The 22,416-nt window shown below is 42.5% G+C and overlaps 1 protein-coding gene and 2 long non-coding RNA genes across 7 annotated transcripts; 2 read left to right on the forward strand and 1 right to left on the reverse strand.

The window, feature by feature from the left end:
* Positions 1-1,077: 1,077 nt before the first annotated feature.
* Positions 1,078-11,736, reverse strand: YPEL5 (yippee like 5). Of its 5 annotated transcripts, none has more exons than XM_083732876.1 (3): positions 11,402-11,736; positions 3,852-4,012; positions 1,078-3,181 (listed from the first exon to the last, which is right to left on the reverse strand). In XM_083732876.1, the coding sequence occupies exons 2-3, from the start codon at positions 3,990-3,992 to the stop codon at positions 2,957-2,959; spliced, it is 366 nt and encodes a 121-aa protein (XP_083589002.1). In that variant the 5' UTR covers positions 3,993-4,012; positions 11,402-11,736; the 3' UTR covers positions 1,078-2,956. The 5 variants fall into 5 exon arrangements, with proteins under 5 accessions (XP_083589002.1, XP_083589000.1, XP_083589001.1 ...); XM_083732874.1 differs by having other exon boundaries at positions 10,828-11,582; XM_083732875.1 differs by lacking the exon at positions 11,402-11,736 and adding an exon at positions 11,252-11,373.
* Positions 7,724-10,812, forward strand: LOC310841604. The gene is made up of 3 exons (XR_014562587.1): positions 7,724-8,399; positions 8,544-8,840; positions 9,063-10,812. It is a non-coding gene; the product is annotated as an uncharacterized lncRNA (long non-coding RNA).
* LOC310841706 lies at positions 11,725-12,958 on the forward strand. Its single transcript, XR_014562713.1, has 2 exons — positions 11,725-11,890; positions 12,708-12,958. It is a non-coding gene; the product is annotated as an uncharacterized lncRNA (long non-coding RNA).
* Positions 12,959-22,416: the final 9,458 nt, after the last annotated feature.

Consider the following 22,416-nt stretch of genomic DNA (forward strand, 5'->3'; position numbering starts at 1 on the left):
CCTGAGCAGATGTACTGCTTCCCCATTGCTACATTATAAAGCCAAAGGGACAGGTTTTCCTGTGTCCCAAAACAGGACAACCTCAGGTACCAATCAGCTAGTGCTGTGCCTTGCACCCCTGGATGCATTAGTTGGGTTATGCTTGGGAAAACTTTGCAGCAGACCCACAACAACTCTTTCTGTCTCTCCCCACCAAACCTCCAGAGTATATGATGGAAACAGGAACAATAGATGCTGCAATCCACTCAAGGCACAGCTAGGTCTCGTTTATGTTTTATATGGTTTTACATTATTATACATGTGGCAAACCACTGTGAAGGGGTGAGATATTGCATTTTGAATAGTGATTGAGACACTTATGAAACAAATAAATAAAAGTTAAAAGTAATGGCCACCACCTTGGATGGCATTAAGAGGATTAGAAAAACTCAAGGTGTATAAGGCTATCAGTGGCCACTGGCAACAACAGACTTAGAGGCTAGAGGCAGTATACCTTAGAATACTAGTTGCTGGGAATCGCAAGTGGGATATTATAATATCATCTATTGATGTATTTATGGTTGTTGAATATGATTCTAGAAAGCTATGGCAATCTGAAGAAATTTTATTATATGGAACCAAACTGTCAAACAGAACAGCTGATCATCCTACAGCATCCAATTCTGAGGAGGAGCAGAAGGTGGACAATTTTAACAGATGCATGTTTGTAGTCAAAAAGGTATGCACTGTCTAAATAGAAATGAATCTGCTATGCACCCTACTCCATTGAAAACAGCAATCCATGTTATTTTACCTACTTGTAATAATGCACCCTTTAAAAAGCAAAATAAATTCTTGCTGTCATAGCTTGCACCTGAGAAGGAAGGTTTTATTTTGGCCTGGAGAGACCAAAAAGAGATTCCATTACAGGAAGCCAGGCAGACTGTTCCAACCAAGCTGTGTTGCAATATACAACAGCTATCTCCTTCCACTGTAAAATCTCTGCCATTCCTTCCTTACATTTGTATATTTAAAACAAGCAAAAAAAAAAGTCTCAAGAAGTGTTCTTGCCAGTGAAGCATAGAGCTGGAGACCATGCAGGACAAAACATACTTTATTGTACTGCAACATCAAAAATACATGTAGAGTACATCAAGGACTGCCAATCACAAGTTGCCAGTTAAGTTACTAAAATAATCGGGAACTACTGAAATCAATAGTAAAGTTTACTCATCTGAGGCACAAGTACACTATTTGTTTAAGTATCCTGATTTGACTTAGCTCCAGTACACAAATCTACATGTTGCTCCTCTAAGTTGCATATTAGAGCTACTTATCAAGCTAAGAGGGGTGCCCAAATTACAGCTCAATGGCCAGAATGCCACATGTGGAGTGCAAGATACAACTCCTCATCCAGTCTGCAAGTTATATATGGGAGGCATGGCTCATGGAACAGTATTCCTAAAGGCACTTGCAAAGGCAACCCCTCGCCCCAGCCTGTGCAAGTGTGGTTAGGACTGAAGTAAGGACTACTGATCCTCCAGATATATGGATGCTTTATTTGCATTCCTTGCTCAGTGGAAGAACATAACAGGTGCTATCTGATTGCTGAGGATCAATTACAGTAAGGCAAAAACCTTGTCTAGGAAGTAACTGGTACTGACAAGGAGAGTACAAAATTGTGATTAATATCTTTAAGATGCAGGTCTTGGGACTTCCAAGAAATGTAGCTTGGCAGGCCATGCTGGCAGCAACATTTGGGCACCCCTGAGTAAAGAGTCTACAGAAAGGTTTTTCGGGTGAGCAAGATCCAGTATTGCAACACAAGTAACTGCTACAGGAAGCAACAGATAACCTGTGACTAAGTACAGCCAGATGAATTTCTGCTGGTGAAAGCAGTAAAGGTGCAGCACCACAATGGAAAGATGCAACTAAGAGTAAGAGCTTTGATATCAGAAGCAGCATTTGAAGACAAGTTGTTAGCCATTTAAACAGATTTAGATCAGATGCCTAGTTGTAGGCATGGCTGTACATGCTGGCATGCCCTTCTTCCTTATAGTTAGGTTTCTAATGCAAAGCTATGGATTAAAAAAGAGGGAAATTCTCAGATTAGGAGTTGCAACTTTTCTATTTAAGGAAGTCAGCCAAGAAACAAACAAATAAACAAAAGAAAAAAGCTGCAGCAACTGCTCAAGTCCCACCCATCACTACCTACATAGTTCTGAAGCAACACAAGACCGGACAGCCATTTGTCTATATAATTAGGTAAGTTACATCAGGAAACTGAGAAGACAAGCAGTTTTGCCCTATTAAAAAAAAAGTCAACACCAGCCTTATGGTGGAAGGGGTGCTTAGGTAAATGAGGAATGGGAAAAAAATTGGGTTACAAAAAAAAATAAGGTACAGACAAGCACAGGCTCTGTACTACCAATGAACCCCAACAAGAATATGAATCAACGGCCAGCACAAACTGGACTAAACACTGAACCTTTAGCACTCATCATAAATTCGGACCTCTTAAGCCAGCAGATCAGGTGAAAAGTCTGGCTAAAATCGAATTAAAACGAAGGACAAAAAATTGAAATAAATTAAAAGATTGCTACACTTAAAATTTTCCTTTTGATGTAACAGGTTTTACAAGCTAAAATCCAACTGTATTCTCTCAAATGAAAGAAATATTCCAAATTGCTTTCAGAGGATTTGTAACTTCAAATGCTTACATATCTGAGACTTTAAGAGAAAAAGCAAAGTTACAGCATCCATTCAACATTCCCTATGAACTGAAAGGGATTAAAAAAAGGAGAAAGAAATAAAGGAAAGTTCCGCCTGAAATTCTCTCACAATCTTTCCCACGCTCTAGTTCATGAATCCAACGCTGATGCTAAGGTGACAGTGTATGTAAGTATATTTTTTGTTGTTGATTTTTCTCTTTTTAAAGTTTCAACAGAGAAAGCCTGGAGACAACTGAGATGTTCATTCATGAGTTATCAGATGGAACATGCTCCTCAAACCCCTCGCTCTCTCGGACTAGAGCTCTTTCCAAGATAACACGGCCTTCCTTATACCGCTGGCTGTCTTCAGTGGCAAATTCATAGATCCAGCCTAGCTTGCTGTTGCAGTTCTTGCAGCTCACATCACGAACCATGTGGCGTCCAGTGAGCATGACCCGATCCTGGACTTCACTGTACTGCAGATTTACTACCTGTAGCAGATAAAAGGAATAGAAAGAATTTGAGGTGTAGTTAATCTACAGAGGAATTGCTTAGAGCTTCATCTCTAACTGCAGGGACACATTAACAATAATGACCTTACTGGGGCACTCTGTGAAAGAAGCATCCAGACCAGTACACCTGCTGCCAAAGCTGACAGTGCCAGATTTTAAAACTGCCCCAGCCTAATACAGCAAACCACTGATTTGGGGGAAATTTGAAAGGAGCTCTACAAAGAAAAAAGTAGACAACACTCAGTATATTATATTAATTAATTAAATTAATACAGTTGCCTAGTGTTTTATAATGAACTATGGATTATAGGCCTCTGATAATCCCTCTCACCAGTTGGTTCCCTATAAATGTGACTTTGACTTTCAGACAATGATAAGAGTATTTCACAAGTTGGCTTTGCTTACTTTCTTGTATGCAGTGCTTCGGCATTTATTGCTTTTCCATTTCAAATCTGGAACTGAGGGCTGACTTTTTTTCCAGAAAGGTCCAGCTACACATTTTGTTAACCACTTAGCATGCATTCTACAACCTCAGCCACTGTTAACATCACATTGTTCTCCAGCGTGCAATTCTGTTTCACCACAACAGACACTGCAGGAACAGAGTGTGGTGGCACTTAAGAAGGAGTTGCAGGTCTCTTTAACTAACCTTGTTAAATAGGAAGGCTCGACCAGTAGCCCCTGTGAAGCGAGTAGATATGAGTTCTGAGCGGTTGGTCAAGATTGTGTCACAATTTGCACAGGAAAACAGGCGAGTACCACCAATATGATCCAAGAAAATCCGGCCCATTTTTAAAGAATGCTACAGCCCTAAAAGGAGAGAGAAAGAGCAAAGCTGAAAATGCCACCAATTTATGTCAACACCTTTGAAAAAAGATGGGATGGAATACATGTTTTTATGTTAGAGATTTCCAGTAAGAGCTGTTGAGTAAATATCCAGCAGTGCTACATTTAGAATACAGAATCTGTGTATTCTCCTCTCCACACACACACACACCCTCCTGATAGAAAAGCAGTGGGGAGCAAAATCAATTTTGTGCAGCAGCCCCTTATCCCAGCTAATCCTCTGCTGAAACTTGCAGCAACCAAAATTGCTTTTCTTTGACAAGGAGTCAGAATATTGTCACATGTGACTGGCTATAGCAGAGGAAGAAATGGGACAGAAGGGCTTCTCCATTATCTCTGTTGAGAAGCCTGCAACTTTTGGCTCCTCCTTGCCTTGAACAATTTCCATTCTAGTTTATCATTTCAAGAACTCTAAGAACTAATGTCCATTTGCTTTTTCTTCTCCCCTTTCAATCCTTTTTCCTTCTTGCCTTTTAGATTGTAAGCCTGAGGACAGGGACTGTTCTACTACTGAACTTTGCAAGCTATTCTGGGAGCCTTTTTAACTGAAGAGCAGGGTAAAAATCCTTTAAATATCTAGTTTGGCCCATAGGTTCTGTGCCAAGTATAGCAAACAGAGGTGCTGAAAGAAGACTATGGATGGGCCCAAGGAGAAAGAGTAGCTGGGAAAAGGGCTATGTCGTAATGATATAGAACATGTCTGCATGCAAGTCCCAGGTTTAATCCCTGGTATCAAATTGTCAGGGACTAGTTGGATGCAGAGGAATGGTGGGAGAAACCAGGTGAATCTCCTCCTGTGTATGACTAACACTGGATATCATCCATTATCCTGAAGCTTAAGAAGCTCAAGTATGCCATGAAAAATACTCTTAAGAACAGAAGCTGTCACTTACATTAGGGAAGTCAAATATTCCCAGTGCTGTCCTAGTTCAATTAATAATAATAATAATAATAATAATAATAATAATAATAATATATTTATACCCTGCCCACTCTGGGCAGCTTCCAACCAAATATTAAAAACACAATACAGCATTAAACATTAAAAACGACCCTAAACAGGGCTGCCTTCAGATGTCTTCTAAAAAGGGTTTATCAACAACCCTAAGCCTGAAAGTTTATGAGAAACTAGTTAATAAGCAAGAGTTTTCCATTACTGGCTTAAAATGGCACACAATAAATTTATGTGAAAGCAAGCTTGTCTGACGAACATATTGGCTATAGCCAGGGATGGGGTGCCTATAAACTTATAACCATACATCCTGAATGCATATTATAAAACAACAAATACTACTAATGGCTCACAAGAATGATGCAAGCTGAACAATCAAAACCCACCAAGTAGAAGTGATTAACCGGGGGGCGGGGCATAAAAGAAAAGAGAGAGTGCACTAGAGAGAAGAGAAATCCAAACACACTGTGACTTTCCTTTTGTTTTATATTGTCACTTCTGTTCTTGTGTGGGCTATATGTAGAATTTGGATAAACAACCTATTATTAAAATGAACAATTTGAGCACAAAGATCTGAGTATTCATGCTAGAGACTAAATTTAGAAAATCATAGCTCAGGGCAACCAATCATTAAACTTTTCAACATTTTCTTCCTTTTATACAGATCCTTTTTTCCATGAATTGAAACGGGTTCAAGTACTTAAGTTATTCTTGAAACTGGTGCCACCACTCATTCTAAATGGGCATTCCTTTTTCTTTACTGCTGTAAGGCAATTCCTACCACTACTTGAATAGGTTTAAACAAGAAGTTAGCATTGACTACATGTAATTATTGTGCTCAATTAAAAGGCTAGTTTACACCCTATCCCCCCCATGCTGATATTTATATTCTAAACCTGGCACCACTTTCTAATGAGCTGGTGCAAATTTTAAAGGCACATAACTTTTTCAGATTAAGAAGCAAAGATCTAAATACATGAACATACTAGAAGGTAAATCTAGGTAAAGGAACCTTAGGTCACAATGCTGGGAAATACCTCTCTGCCCAAGATCCTGGGAAGCCACAGCCAGTTAGAGAAGACATTAGATGGCTAGACAATGCAGCAAGCCTAATTAAGGTATTTTCCCTTTCAAGAAGCCTAATGCATTGTCCCAGAATACTGGAGATTCCAAATCCAGCCATTTTACTACTGGCAAAGGTACACCCCTGAATAGAACAATCAAGTGTTCAAAATTACCCAGGTGCATTTTGCACCTGGCTATCGACCACTTACAACCAAGTGAAGATACCTGGGTGCCAGGATGGCGTCCGACAATCTTCACCATCTGGAGGTACATGCCTGGGGATCATTGGATCTGGACTGTTTTCAGACACCAATACCCCAAAATGGCAACTAGACATTCCATTTTGGTGACTGTAACCTTAGTTTAAGGAGCTATTTGGCATCTAGCTAATATATCTGAGTTTCTAACACTGAGAACAATCTCATACTGTTACCCACCCTTCTATGGCCAGAGTACTGGTGTAGTAAGTTGCTCAACTATTACTTGGAAGTTTGAGAACATCTGCTACAATAACCTGGCTTCTGTTACTCTGCCTTTTCTACCCAATGTCACTAAAACTCCCCAAACGCAGATGTATATGAAGGAGATTCAAAATAATTTTTTAACATCATGTTCCTGCCATAAAGACTTCTGCTTTTCTGGTCCCATGGGAAAGACAAAGACAACAGCAACACTTCAGACAGTATAATTTACTTAAGTGCCCAGGATACTGGCTGTATTCTACTTTCCTGCAAAATGGAAACCTAGAAGACCCAGGCCTCCTTGCACATGCAGGTTTTACTTATGAATGAGATGCTTTCCTTCCCACATTCTTATAGACATCATTCAACAATGCATTACAATTCTCCTGCTTGTTTTAGATAAAAGTAATCTGATTATTTTTAAAAAATAATTAAGCAAATAATGGATATTTTACACTCATATTTATTCAATTTACACAATATTTAAATTTCTAAAATGAGCTCCTATACACTTAAATGCCACCAATATGCATAACTGTTTGGAACTTCTACATGTAAAGTGCACTGAACTTTTCACTAGATGTCAATGGAAATGATGTACTACAACTATTTTCATAGGGTTTGGAGATGACAACTTATATGTAAAAACACTAAGCACTCATTTTAAAATCTCACAAAATTGCTTCCCAGTTATTAACATTATCTGTCTTTGATAAGAAAATGAAACAGATAATCAGTTAACTCTAACAACAAAGGATTCAAAATTAAATATAGTCAAAAGTTTCTAAACAACCCCTTGCATGGTATACAGCTGACTCAACTAATATGGGGGTTATGTTCCAGGGATAATGTATAAAGCCAAAATCATGTACCTTGGTTCCCGAACGCCTCAGCTGACAAGCAAATCAGCTCCCAAACGCCACAAACCTGGAAGTAAGTGTTCCAGTTTGCGAATGTTTTTCAGAAGTCAAACATCCGTTTCAGCTGTTGGCATTGTTTCTGGGGCCAATCAGAAGCCACGCCTTGGTTTTTGAACGTTTTGGAAGTCGAACGGACTTCCAAAATGGATTGAGTTCGAGAACCAAGGTACCACTGTATAGTCAAAGCATACTCTCCCTGCACCTCTGAACACTCTCCCAAGATGAGTGTGATGGAGGGATTGCCAATTATTTCCCCCTGAAACCTGCCCCCCCTTTACTCCCCCCCCCTCCCGGCCAAACACGTAAAGTTGAATTCACACAAGGTAAATAAATGCACATAAGCTGGGGGTCAACTTATAAAAGACTTGATTCCACCAAGAAGTTAACTGGTTCTTCTTTTAAAGCAATCAGTGTCACAAATGACTAACATACTATTTTCAGGCCTATGGTGTAGTATTTTTTTGCGAGTTAGGAATTTTATTGACTTTTAAAAGCTAAACATGGTTATAAGTATTCTTCTGTGCCGCTACACTGAAGCAAAGAAGCTCAAGAGGTCCCAAATGTATTTGGTGTCCATGCATTGGGAGTAACCCAATTCTACCACCACTGCTCAGCCATTTAAGGGCAATTGCACTAGTATTTTAGCAGCAGAAAAGCATGGTTGGTTTTTGTAAATATTATTTCATTTTCAATAGGTATAAAGTAAGAAAAATAGCTGTAACAGGGCATCAGGAAAAAGAAAACAAAACAAGATACAAAGGCATGTAAAATAAGTACAGTTGTTTGTGGAGTATCAGAGTCCAGATCCAGAATAAGATGAAAATTGTTTTTCTGTAAATAAAATACATTGGTTGCATGTGTCCTTTAAGTACAATTTCAAAAGACGCATGCTTGAGATAACGTGCAACTTATTTAAGCTATGGGAGCTCTAATGCAGTGTTTCCCAACCTTTGGTCTCCAGCTGTTTTTGGACTACAATTCCCATCATCCCTGACCACTGGTCTTGCTAGCTAGGGATGATGGGAGTTGTAGTCCAAAAACAGCTGGAGACCAAAGGTTGGGAAACACTGCTCTAATGTAGGGTTTTCCCTACTTAGGAATTCCAAGAACTCTGGGAAATCCTTAACACAGAGCACTGACTTTCTATAATTTTGTTATCATTGAGGCTTCCCCTGGTCCACAGGTTTCAGAGTTCAGCAAAAAAAAGGAAATTACTTTCCCATTTCCCTTATCTTTTTTCATCCATTGTAGAATAATAAGTCTGCACAAGTCACTTCCCAGGAAGTCTCCCACCCAGACACCGATCACATCTAGAGCTGCAGCAAAGTGATTGCATCTTGTGCCTTCAGAGAATGCTCTGGCCACGTATGAGGGTACAAAACAGTGGTATACAGGTACAGATAGGTAGCCGTGTTGGTCTGCCATAGTCAAAACAAAACAAAATTCCTTCCAGTAGCACCTTAAAGACCAACTAAGTCAGTTCTTGGTATGAGCTTTCGTGTGCATGCACACTTCTTCAGATACACAGTGTGCATGCACACGAAAGCTCATACCAAGAACTGACTTAGTTGGTCTTTAAGGTGCTACTGGAAGGAATTTTTTTTAGTGGTATACAGGTTTCCTCTTCCTCTCAATATCATGGGAGAAGAGCTGTTTGCAATGTGGTATTTCATACTGGTACTACTACTGGGATAGAAAAGTAAGAGACTGATAATAAAAAATAGGTAGTATCTAATTCATATTTCACACATTCCACTACCTCATGACAAACCTTCTCTGCCTCACATATACCTGTCTTATAGGATTGCTGTAAGGAGAATCAAAATAAAGTGCTTCAAACACTTTACTGTTACTTAACTTTATACAATGCTTTCAGTATGTTTGCAAAATGTACCTTGTTGCACAACAGTAAGCTGAACAACATGAGGTAAAGTCTGTTTGAACCAGCCATTGATTTCAATGAGATGCTGAGTACTAAATGTTATCAACACTAAATTACTTTTTTAAAGTTTGAGCTCAAGGTAATATATATAAAATAAAGCCCCTAAATATCCATAATTATACGGTGACCCTTAAGAGATTTTAGAAGGTGATACATCACCAGGAAGGGGAGGTAGGAAGGATCTGAAAAAGAATTAAATCACTATTGAACAGTTAAATAAAAAAAATCCACCCTTTACAAAGAACGCAGAAATCATTATGAGTCATATACAACCATACTTGGGGATAAAGAACTAAAACATTAGAAGGGAAGGGAAGCAGAGCCTGTTCTGCTCTGATAATGTTTTAATCACTTGGGCAGCTGCTCTATTTGGTAGACAGTAAAGCGAGAAGAGAGCAGTAACAGCAGCAGCACCCTCACTGCAGCAGGATCCTCCTCTCTCAACAGCCACTGCAGAGCACCGCAAGAGGAGTGTGTTTCTGCCGCCTCCCCCAGAAGACCCAGAACATACGGTCCTGCTCTTATTATCCAAAACAGTAATTACACACAAAGAAGGTGGTGGAGGAAGGGAGCGCACCCTGATTCTGGTCACATGGCCTACGACATCCAATCAGCAAAGGTTCTGCCCATGTCTGGTTTGAGAATGAGACTTTCCCAGAAGCACAGGCGATTTGACAACAAATAAGAGGAAACAGCTGACAAGGGAGACCTGTGGGCCCCAAGTCACTGGTACCACGCAGTCAGAAAAGCAAATCAACAGTCTCTCCCCCCCCCCCAAATAAACTTCCTATCAAGACTCTGCTCCGGGAAATACTGATCTCATGTATTTGTAAATTATGGGAAGAACGCTGAGGCTGCTTATAGGATTATAAATCAAGGAAGTGACCATACTAATCCAAAACTAGAGCATTTGGAACATCGAAGTGAAGGGGGCACTAATAATTCTGAGCAGGTGTCCTCCTGGAATTGAAAAGCAAGGTGCCAATATCTGTTTAAGGCAAAACGAGAGAGAAAAGTTATTGTCCCTGGCCTGTTTTGGATCACAGAATAATGCAGCCAGGGTAGGGGAAAGAAGCAAAGCAGGAAAAGACCTGAAGCAGAGCCTGACCTGTTTTCCAACATATGTAATTTACAGTTGTTAAGTGTGTGAGGCTATAGTAATTGATCTATTTGTGAACATCTCAAACAGACTCGGCCGTCCAGACACGAAAAGCAGCTTTCCGAGAAGGTAAAGAAAGAGGGAAGAGGAAAACAAAGAGAGCAGACTTTTTAACACGACAAAACTTGCTAGTCATGCAACAGCTACATAAGACAGTAACAGCAGCGGAACAAGGCCCCCAATAAAATCGGCAAGCTTTCCAAGCGCGACAGGACCCTTCACTGTTTTTCGTTGAGGTTAGGGATCCATGGGTGGCGACAGAAAAAGAAAAAGAGCTTACACTTTCTACGCAGCTGAGGCTGCACAAAGGGCGTTGTGTTGTTGTCGTCGTTGTTGTTGCGGCCGACGTTGCCTTTTGCGCTCTCGGGGAGGGACAGGGCTGGAGGAGGAGGAGGAGGAGGAGGCTGGGCCGCCCAAGCTCCAGCAGGAGGGCTTGTTATTGCGCTCGAGGATGTGGAGGAGGATGAGGAGTTGGCGGGGGGGGGGGGTGCGGCCGCAGCGGGATGATGCAAAGGGACAAGGGGGTGGGTGGAGAGGAGGGCGAGGACGTTATTGTGACAACGCGAAGGAGGGGCCTGGTTTTGGGGGGAAGGGAGGCTGTTATTGTTTATTCCTCAAGCGAAGTAAGGAGGAGGGGGGAAACGGGGGAGGGGGAGCGTTTGGCGCGTGGGTTAAGAAAACACGCAGGAAAACACCACACCTACACGCACAAGGGTCTTCGCCGAAGCAGGGAGGGGGGGAGAGACGGGAAGGAGGCAGCCAGGCAAGCAGCCCCCACCTCCTCAGCGACCCGCCTCCCCGACCGACCTCCTCCCCCCCTCCCCAGCGAGCCCGGCGCGAGCAACAGCCGTTACCTGCGACTGACTGGCCACGCGACGGCCTCAACCAACTGACCGACTGTGGGGGGGGGGTGTCGCGTCTCCTTCCCCTGCCGCCGCTTAAACAGCGCCGGCCTCTCTCTCTTTTTCTCAACTCAGCTGGCTGGGTGAGACTCACTCTCCGGCCCTTCTCCTCCGCCCCCGCCCCTAGCTCCGCCTCTTCCCCGCTCGAAGCCACGCCCCACCCCAACGGCGCCTCGCCTCCTCCGCCGCCATGCTGGCTCGGTGGCCACGCCCCTCCCGGCACGTGCCGCGCCTCCCGGCTCTCCTCCTTGCCGGCGCCGCGCGGACGCCGAGGTGGGGCGGGGCGCAAAGCAGGAGAGAAGCGGGGACTCCTTAAAGAGCCAGGCGCCGAGCAGCTGAATACCGTACCTTTATTTGGTCTCTGTTGGCGACGCTTAAAGGCCGCCGGCGCTATAATGTGGCTTAGTTTGGGGTGATTGTTTTTGCTTTTGCTGATCCCAGGTACTGGTTGTTTATTTGCCTCAGAACCTTGACTTAAGTGTTACCCGATACCTGTAGCAGCGCTTGGCTCACACTTACCCCAGGGCGCAGTTTCCGCCTTGGAAATGTGTCTTTAAAGCTGATTTTATGGCTTGCAATCACCACCAGCTTCGTTTTTGTATTTTTCCCTGCATCCCCAACCGCCAGCCTTGCGCAGAGGTGGCTAGCCATCTCTGAAGGCCAAAAAATGGCGAACCAATCTTGTGTACACTAGCGTAAAGTGATTCAAGGAGGTGCAAAAATATATATCTTAATTTCACATATAAAGTCATGGGCAAGCCCAGTGCTATTATTAGGGAGCTGCCCAGGGTGCAGACCCTAAAAGGAAGCAGTACTGACCTTTGGTGGGCACAGTTTTATACAGATTAGCTTTTCCTGTACAGGTGGCGCTGTGGGTTAAAGCCTCAGCGCCTAGGACTTGCCGATCGACAGGTCGGCGGTTCGAATCCCTGCGGCGGGGTGCGCTCCCGCTGCTCGGTCCCAGCGCCTGCCAACCTAGCAGTTCGAAAGCACCTCCGGGTGCAAGTAGATAAATAGGGACCGCTTACCAGCGGGAAGGTAAACGGCGTTTCCGTGTGCGGCTCTGGCTCGCCAGAGCAGCGATGTCACGCTGGCCACGTGACCCGGAAGTGTCTCCGGACAGCGCTGGCCCCTGGCCTCTTAAGTGAGATGGGCGCACAACCCCAGAGTCTGTCAAGACTGGCCCGTACGGGCAGGGGTACCTTTACCTTTTTATCTTCTAAATTCCTGATATTTTACTTTTATATTTTGAACGCAGTTCAGTATCTCAAAGCTCAAACTTGTTTTTAAAAAATTACATACGTTCAGCAATGCTGCAAAAGAGACTAGTTGTCTTGGCAACGAGATCCATTGGACATGCCCAAGCATCAGCACTTTTAAGAGACTTGAATTTTAACATCACATCTCAGGAGATCATTCAAAATGATTTGTGTGCTAAAGCATTTTCTTTTGTATTTGAGAAGGGTTGTTACTTATTCTTGTGATTTAAAATAAATGTAGCAGTTTCAACTTTTGTGCTTTTCAAGTTTTATACAAGGCATCTGTTTTCAAAAGCTGAAGTTAGCATTTTTTTACCTTGGTTTCTTTCTGTCTCCCTGCTGCCTGTTGCTAGGTGCTCTGCAGCTCCCTCTGGTGTCACATTTTAAAAATGCATTAAGAACCCCTGAGTTGTGGGTGCAGGGGAACTCATAATTTCTGGAATTGGTAGAATAATTATTCAAGCTTTGGTTAAAACTGTGCCAAACACTGCTGGGTTAAGTTTAGGATAATCCTTTATTGGGGGGGGCCTACATACCCATCCAGGGTGTGATAGGAATTTTATGGTTTTAGATATATGGCAACGTTCATAACCACACGTACATAGATCAGCACAGGAAAGCCAACCTGGAACCATTTTGATTCCTAAACTGAGCAAATGTTTCTCTGCATAGTCAAAATGGAAAAGCCTCCCCATTGTCTCTTTCTTCACAAATCCTGTCTTAATCTGTGTTTGAATAAGGGTGTGAGCCTTATCATTACAAGACTGCCCAGGCTCCCCAAGAAATCCAATCAAGTAACCTGCCAGACAGGAAATAAACAAAGCGACAGGAAAAAACAACATGCAAATGTTCTGTTTTAGACCGCCTTATCTGAGGGGTGGTCTTAGGTTACACCCCTTCTGTGATGAATGCATAATGTTTCTGGGGGTGGTCTTGATCTACAGGGTGGCAATTTCAATAGTCTTTATAAGGCCTTGCAGGCCATTGTTCTGGGTCCTCCTCCTCTCCTGTGGGGGGAGCACCCTGCTGCAACAGATCAATAAAGATCAAGCTTACTAGCTGCTTTGCTTCTCAATATTCTCTGGTTGGCCTGTGTTATTTTCTCCTACCAATAGGGAACCTATGTAAGGACTCTTGGATACCCCATAAGGGAAAAGGGCATATTTTTATTTACAACAAGGGGAATTTTTACCTCTTAAAGCAAATTTCCAGGCAGCTTGGGTTCAGTGGCGGCAGCTGGCTTTGGACAAGTGGGTGATCACACCCAAAAAGATATTGTGCAAAAAAAGCCAAAGTTAGCCCACCTTGGCATAGCTGACTGGGGATAAGCCATTAAGAAACAAAGGCTGACATGACCAGTAATTAACGACTCCTATCATCCCTGCCCCCATAGAGAAGGCTGATCGCCGAAGAATTGATGCTTTTGAATTATGGTGCTGGAGGAGACTCTTGAGAGTCCCATGGACTGCAAGAAGATCAAACCTATCCATTCTTAAGGAAATCAGCCCTGAGTGCTCACTGGAAGGACAGATCGTGAAGCTGAGGCTCCAATACTTTGGCCACCTCATGAGAAGAGAAGACTCCTTGGAAAAGATCCTGATGATGGGAAAGATGGAGGGCACAAGGAGAAGGGGACGACAGAGGACGAGATGGTTGGACAGTGTTCTCAATGCTACCAGCATGAGTCTGACCAAACTGCGGGAGGCAGTGGAAGACAGGAGTGCCTGGCGTGCTCTGGTCCAGGGGGTCACGAAGAGTCGGACACGACTAAACAACAACAACAGCATCATCCCTGCCCATTGGCCATTCAGGCTGGGCCTGATGGTAATTATAGTCCAAAAACATCTGCAGAGCTCCATGTTGCCCACCTCTGGTTTATGCTGTTTAAAAATCTGTTGGATACCACAAGACTCTTTGGTCCTTGAAGTGTATTATTGATTCTTTTGTACTGATGTTTCACTGCTTTGTCTCTGTAACTGATTTTTCAAAGTGGTGGAGGTATAATTTGATGCACCAGGGTTGTTTATTTTGAACCTATTAAGCTTTGTTTCAAATTCTGTATATTTTTATGCTTGCGTTTCTTTTGCCACCTTGGGTTACCTCAGCCCAGAAAGGCAGCTTATAAATATTTAAATAAATGCATGTGAATAAACAGATTCACTTTATTAATGTTATTTTATGTTCTTGCCTCCATTGGAAACTCACTTAGCAAAAACTTTCCTGGATGTCCCTTTATTATCTCGATCGTCTGGAACATTGCTATAAACCTTGAGAGGTTGTCCTATTAACTTCCTGCGACTGCCAGAGAATGTAAGTGGCTGAAGCTACCTTGTAATTAACTGATATGGATGAACCCATGTTATTGTGCCTCCAATTGTACATAGATATGAGCTTCATTGTTCCTAGAGTGGGAGACAGATGCAGGCAAGAGCTAGACTGAGATTCTGCCTTTGATCAGCAAAATCAGGTACAAAAGCCTGAGGTAACTCTGCCCTACCCTTGGACAGATTCCACACATATTGATGAAAAGTAGGCTTGTTTTTTTAAGGAAGGGGCTGATGTGGCACAAAGAGTACTGAGAGCACTCTCACAATGGGAGGAGATAATTAGGTTCTTATTCATAAGCAATATTCTTCCATTCCTGTCAACAGGATTCTAAGGCTACTCACAGAACTGCCCTGAAAAAGCTAATTAATTTTCCTGTGTCTTCCTTTTCCAGAAATATTCCAATGCTGCTTATCGCAGTGGTTGGAAAAAAATGCTGTGAAGTAGGACTAAATATCTTACTATGGCCTTGTACACAGTATAGCTCAGACTGCAAACACTCTTTGGTAATGAAAACACGGACCAAACAAAGTCTAACTTTTTTTCTGGCAGGGTTCCTCTGCTTTTAACCATTTAGGTTTCCAATATCAGCTTGAAGTTGCTCTATAGTGACTGTTCTTTCTGTTAAGTTGTGGGTGAACATATCAGACGGCACAGCGATTCTTCAAACAGCTCTTGTTTATTCACAGGCCAGAACAGAACTGAACTGAAGGGTTCAGCCAGCCTGCTTATACAGAGCTCCACTACAACGCAACAGTAACCACTTTCTGTAACTATCCAATCACTGAACGTCACTTTCAATCCCTGAGTGGACCTGAGTGAAAACTATCTATCCCCCTGCTGGCCCAGGGTGAGAAGTTCAGTACATAACACTTTCGTTCTTGTAAGCTCCCAACAGCTTAAAATGCCGCTCATTCTTTCAGGACGATGTTGTTCCTTTAGGAGCATCATTTTGAATTGATGGATGGTGAGTAATAAGAGGTGAGATGCAATGTCAGGGATTTTTTCCGTATAGAGAAGGTATTTTTGATACAGAGGTTTTGAATGTCAGCTAAGTTTATTTTTTATTTTTTAAGCAAGGGTTGTACCCATATGCATTTTCCTTTTAACAAATTACTTCTATATTGATCCATGTTTAGATGTCTTTGTAAGGATGGTGATAATAATGCAGAGCTGAAAGAATGCATAGTATAAGACCAAGCTTAGGAGCCCCTATGACCCTCCAGCTGGTTCAACATACAGATGTTTCAATGGGAACCTAGGTTTTTACCTTGAAATACATAGTCATTTAGAATGTTTTGCTATTGCTTCAGCTGCACCAACCAGAGCACGATGTATGGAACTTGCATAGGTAGAGATATTTTTGTATGACCTTTATCTGGACTGCAGCAAACCACCCAAGGAGTTGTAAGTTCCTGTTTTTCCATTGTTTAATCAGTTTCTTTGTTCACTGTATCAGCAAGGGGGGAATTTAGGTCATATGATTTGCTCAACTTTCATGGTATATTTAGTCCCAAGCATTGAAAGGACCGGGGATGAATTCAACTACTCAATAATTTCTGAAGATGTAATTGATCTCTTGGTTTGATACTGAAAACATAATATTGGAGTTTTCAAAGCTAATTTTTAAGCCAACCATTTTCTCATCTGTCTTTAAATGTGATGTAGCTCACAACAGTCACTCAGCCTAATGGCAGTGTTGTCTGCATAGAGCCTTATATGATTATGTTCTTAACCCTCAATCTGTTGGCCTTGGACATGCATTATACCATGGAATGAAATTGCCAGTGGTTCCAGAGTGGGGTGAGGGGGGATCGCCTGTTTAGTCTCCGTGACCAGCTTTATGGATTGAGAATCATATGAACAAGTGCGGAGTGTAGCATAGAAGAAGAGGAGGAGTTTGGATTTGATATCCTGCTTTATCACTACCCTAAGGAGTCTCAAAGCGGCTAACATTCTCCTTTCCCTTCCTCCCCCACAACAAACACTCTGTGAGGTGAGTGGGGCTGAGAGACTTCAGAGAAGTGTGACTAGCCCAAGGTCACCCAGCAGCTGCATGTGGAGGAGCGGAGACCTGCACCTGGGTCACCAGATTACGAATCTACCGCTCTTAACCACTACAGCACACTGACATAGTTCTCTTGATAAGATTTAGTAGTGATGGTTTGTATGAACTTTTCTCCCATTTGGTATTTCCATGAAACTTCAGGGATAAAATCCCATTCCAGGGGGGCAAAGGCCTTGTAGGCACCTAGAGACAGTGGGGTGAATGCTTTTGGTGTATGTACACAATCACAAAAATAGGGTCACCTACATAGGCATAGCCAAGGGGAGGCAGGGGGCAGCTGCTCCCCCTAAAATCAAGTAAATGAATAAAAATACCTAACTTATTGCCCTCCAATAACATAAAGCCTCCCCCTCACCAACATAAATCCTGGCTACTCCCATGGTCACCTATGTGATATAAAGTCTCAAAACTCTTGTTCCATTTCATGAGCAGATCTTCATGGAGCCTTCATGGAGCCAACTGATGGACTATATGTAACTGGATGAGATGACCGGCAGAATCCAAAACCAGGGAGAAGAATTGGAGGAGGAGAACTGGAAGAAGTTTAAAGACTATCTACAAAAGCATTGTAAACTGTATGAATGTTAAGAAAAATGTAAGATCTGCAACATCAGGGCTCCAACAAATTAATAATCTATATGTGTAAAAGTTAATGTAATTGAAAAATAAGATAAATTGTGGATAAATGGTACTCTATAATTAACCTTTGACAAGAGAAATTTAAAAGATTAAATTTGAGATTTGAATATTGGGAAATTTTAATAGACAAATTAAATTAAGTTAATAATTTGCTGGTAAAACTTATGAGTTTAGAGAGTAGGAACAAGAGGCGTGAGGAAGTCCAAGGATGTTTATGAAATGAGGATATCTGAATTTGGTATGGTTTTTTTTATATATCTTTATTGTCAAACAAAAATTTAATAAATATTATAATAAAAAAAAAAGATCTTCATGGAGCCTTATGATTTAGACTGCTACAGGGTTTGGCTAGTCAGCAGCAGAGGAGATAGATGGTGCTTCACTTTCAGGCCTTTGGGCATGCTCCAGGCTGCCATTTTTTGGGGGGAAATACAGCCTACACTGTCCTTCATTTGCAGACCGATGAGTAAAGGAAAGAATTAAGCCAGGTTGTTTTTATTGTTCACTGGGTTTATATCTGGCGCATGCATCACAGATCCTCCAGTTCAGGCAATTTTTAGAGGTGTGGGATGGGCAGAGATCAATAAAATTGGGAGGCAGATGACTCTGGCATTAAGCTGCTGCTGCTTCTCCCACATGTATGTGCCCTCCCTACTTCTTGTTCTTTGATGTGCTCTGAGGGAGGCATGAAAAAGATTTAAAACAGGGGTCAGCAACCCTTTTCAGCCATGAGCCGGTCCACCGTCCCTCAGACCATGTGTGGTGGGCCGGACTATATTTGGGGGGGGGATGAACTAATTCCTATGCCCCACAAATAACCCAGAGATGCATTTTAAATAAAAGCACACATTCTACTCATGTAAAAACACGGTGATTCCTGGACCGTCCACGGGCTGGATTGAGAAGGCGATTGGGTCACATCCGGCCCACGGGCCTTAGGTTGCCTACCCCTGATTTAAAACATTTAACGGAATACACTCCATCCAGTGGCAGTATCTGCTAACAAAGAGATGAGGAGATTATTTTTTGCCAATCCCTCTCCTCCTAAAACTCCCCACATCACTTCTCAGCCTATTCTGGCAGGTCTTCCAACACTCTAGAACTGATTTTCAGACCTGTGCTTTGGTTAGTGCAGGGCTATGATAAACCTGTGTTCCTTCAGAAGTCATTGGACAGCAAGTCTTATGATCCCTGCTACTGGCCATGCCTACAGAAGGGCAAAAGTTCCACATGAGTGCACCAATTGGATTCCACCCATGGGGGCAGGTTATTCCAATGAACTTCTCCCTCCCTCCCTCCCTCTCTCTCTCTTTTCCCTGCCTTCATAATTAAGCCAGCCCAAGACATTTTGCTGTCTGAGATGGAGCAAGTTAATTTGGCAATGGAGGCATAGAACCCCACAAGCACCTTCCAAGCTGTAGTAGTAATAGAAATAGTAGTAGTAATAGCTACTAACAATTTGTTGCCTGTTTATGACACTCCAGATCTACTGCTGGAGGTAGCAGCCTCACTCTGCCTAACAGGTGGGCCGGTCCATCCACTATCCCTCAGCCGGGGCTTCTGCGCCTTTGAACGGGTGCACATGAAACGGCAAAATTTTCAAGAAGCTCCAGTTATGACTGTTCATTGGGCATAAAGCCATTATTCTAAGAAAGTTGTAAGAGAAAGGAACAGCAATTCAGCCTCAAATATGACAAATGCTTCCTCTCAGATGAACTGCTGCTGTTGATAGTACATTTTAGTCATGCACCACGAAATCTGTTGATATGATACACATGCTGAAGACATGACTAGTAACGTCTTAATCATTACTACAGTGTCTGCCAACTCACATTTTGCATTTTGATATACGAGGCTGTCCCCACAGTCAGTTCAGTACATTCCATCACCGTAGCAAGGTTGCCAGGTTATGTGCAGATGAGATGTTGGGAGGACTTCCTGTGGTCAAAGACAGCTAATTAAAGGCAGAAAACAATCATTGCAACAGGAAGGATCTGGATAAAAAAATGTTTTGTCCATGAGATGCCTTTTCAGTGGAACAAAAATAATGTGGAAGTATAGCTTCAAAATTATGCACGACCTTGGCATTATCAGCACCAGACTCTAACCAACTGAGTTATCCAGGCTTGATGTTGTAGGGCTACAACTCTCATTATCCCTGACCATTGACTGTGCCAGCTGGGACTGATGGAACTTCAGCACATCTGGAGGGTCTTTCATTGGCTCCCCCTGCTATACATGGTGCTTTGCAGAGTAACATGACTCCTCTCTCACCCACTCTAAAAAAGCTGGCCTTCTGCCTTGAGGAGTTGACAAACTACATTTGAGCATGATCTCTGCAAGATTGTGTTAAGTGGACATCTGGAGTTCCTGGGTTTCTTCTGAGCCATGCTTAATCTTTTCTGCCATGTGCATCTATAATTGGAAGTGTTTTCATATTCTGTGTAGAAGGACTAGCCATTATTATTAGAACTGCATCTAAGAAAGCCTTTGCTGGATCAGACCAAAGCTCCATCTAATTCAGCATCCACTTCTGCACAATGATTCATCATATGACTTCCAGTTTGCTTCCCTGGGTTCAGGAACCTGGGTTCGGGAAGCCTGACCTGCTGTTTCGGCCTGACAGAGCATACTGTCTTTGCAGATGAAAGTTTAAACTAGTTTTCACAGCTAGAGAAGCTCTCAATCTCTGGAACAAAGGAGGGCTAAGTAGCTTTGGATTTCATTTAGCAATGCCCACATAACCTTTCCTGTTCCCCGCACCTTGCCTGCCTCCCCTTACACTATAGCCTGGCCAAAAAGTAAAGCAATCATTGCAGAAGATGACTCCAAGCAACTGGTCACCAAGCTGATTCTCATGCCTTGTCCTCAATGCACTTGTGCTTATACTTGGAGAATATACAGTTCTTTTCCTGTGCTGTGGCTCATACTGTTGCTGCATGGACAAAGTCTCATGCTGAAAGAGGGAAGAAGATTACATGAGTCTATGAACCACCGTGGGAAGTCAATTGGAGGAGGAAATGAAATTGGCTTTAGGATGATTGTGGCTCCAAAGAGAAGTCATCACCTTAGGAGACTCAGAATAAATTCTGCACACTGAATGGCTGATACCACACAGGAAGAACCAATTCAAGTGACCGTTGAGAGGAAATTTACTCCTTACGCTTGTTCAGTCATCTGTTGCTTACCACTACAGGAACCTCACTCAGTGGGCATCCCAAGTTATTGGTGTTTTGTTTTGTATAAAGAATTGGAAGCAGTTTTCAAGGTAGCTCAATATCTCCTTCTGCTGTTCGGAAAGAAAAGCACATAAACAGTTGGGATAATTTCCATCAGTGCACTCCTTTTTAAGAAGCAACCCTTGTATTCTTATGCAGGCACCTGGTGCAAAACACCTTCATTGAAAAGAAACAAAATGAATGCTTTCTATGTTCTGTTGTGCTTTCTGGGGTGCCCACATTTTGTAACGCTTGCATTGATAAATCCTCCCCTGTGAATTTGAACTCCGTTTCCTTAGCAATAATTTATATGGATGATTTCAATACAATATACAGAATAGTTTGTTTATTTCTTTATAAAAATATGTATATTGCTAAACCATAAAAAATAGAGGAGTTTTCAGCAATAAAAATACTTTAAAAACCATACAATAAAAGCATAAAAAAACAACTTAAAAGCAAGGTAATTAGCCAGTTAGCACATGCTGGGGCATTTATCCATTGTCAGCACCCATGTATTTCATGTTTTTATCTGACCAGCTTAACAAGGCCATCATTGCCGGCATGCACTAGCTATGGTCATTCTTGGACAGAGATTGCCTACCAATAGTAACCCATGCGCTGGTAACCTCCATACTGGGTTTCTGTAATGCATGCTTCATGGGGCTGCCTTTGGAGACAGTTCAGAAGTGGCAACTCTTGCAGAATGCAGCTGTTAGGAAGTTGTATGGTCCAAATAGCCCTGATCCTGGGGCACGTTTGCTGGTTGCTTATACTTTTTTGAGCCCAGTTCAAGGTGCTGATGTTGACACAGAAAATTCTAAACTGCTTGTGGACCAAATATCTGAAGAAATGCCTTTCCCTATATCAGGAGTGGAGAACTGGATCCTTATTTCCTCTACCTCCAGTGGGCCAGTTTTGACAGGGGTGCAGCAGTGCTGCTTGTCAGTCGCCAAGATGTTACAATGATGTCAGGTGACTGAAAGCTGTCAAAGGAGGTCATTGTAACCATTGATCAGCTGATCAGCAGTTACAGCAACCTCCTCTGAAAGCATGCTCTCAAAGGAGCTTGCTGTAACCACTGATCAACCTTGTCTTCCATGCATTTGTCTAATCCTCTTTTAAAGTCATCCAATATCCGTAGGGAAGAGCCCACAGTTCAGTAATATACCACATGTAAGCTCAGTCAGCAGAGCATCAAACAATCTCAGGGTCATGGGTTTGAGCTCTACTTTGGGCAAAAGATTCCTGTGTTGCAGCAGGTTGGAGTAGATGACCCTTGTGGTCCCTTCCAATTCTATAGTTCCATGATTCTTTGTTTGTGTGCAGCAGATCTTAAGTAAAGGTAAAGGGATCCCTGACCATTAGGTCCAGCCATGACCGACTCTGGGGTTGCGGCGCTCATCTCATTTTACTGGCTGAGGGAGCCGGCGTTTGTCTGCAGACAGTTTTTCCGGG

This window comes from Podarcis gaigeae (genome assembly GCF_964106915.1).
Source record: "Podarcis gaigeae genome assembly, chromosome: 3".
Taxonomy (NCBI): Eukaryota; Metazoa; Chordata; class Lepidosauria; order Squamata; family Lacertidae; genus Podarcis; species Podarcis gaigeae.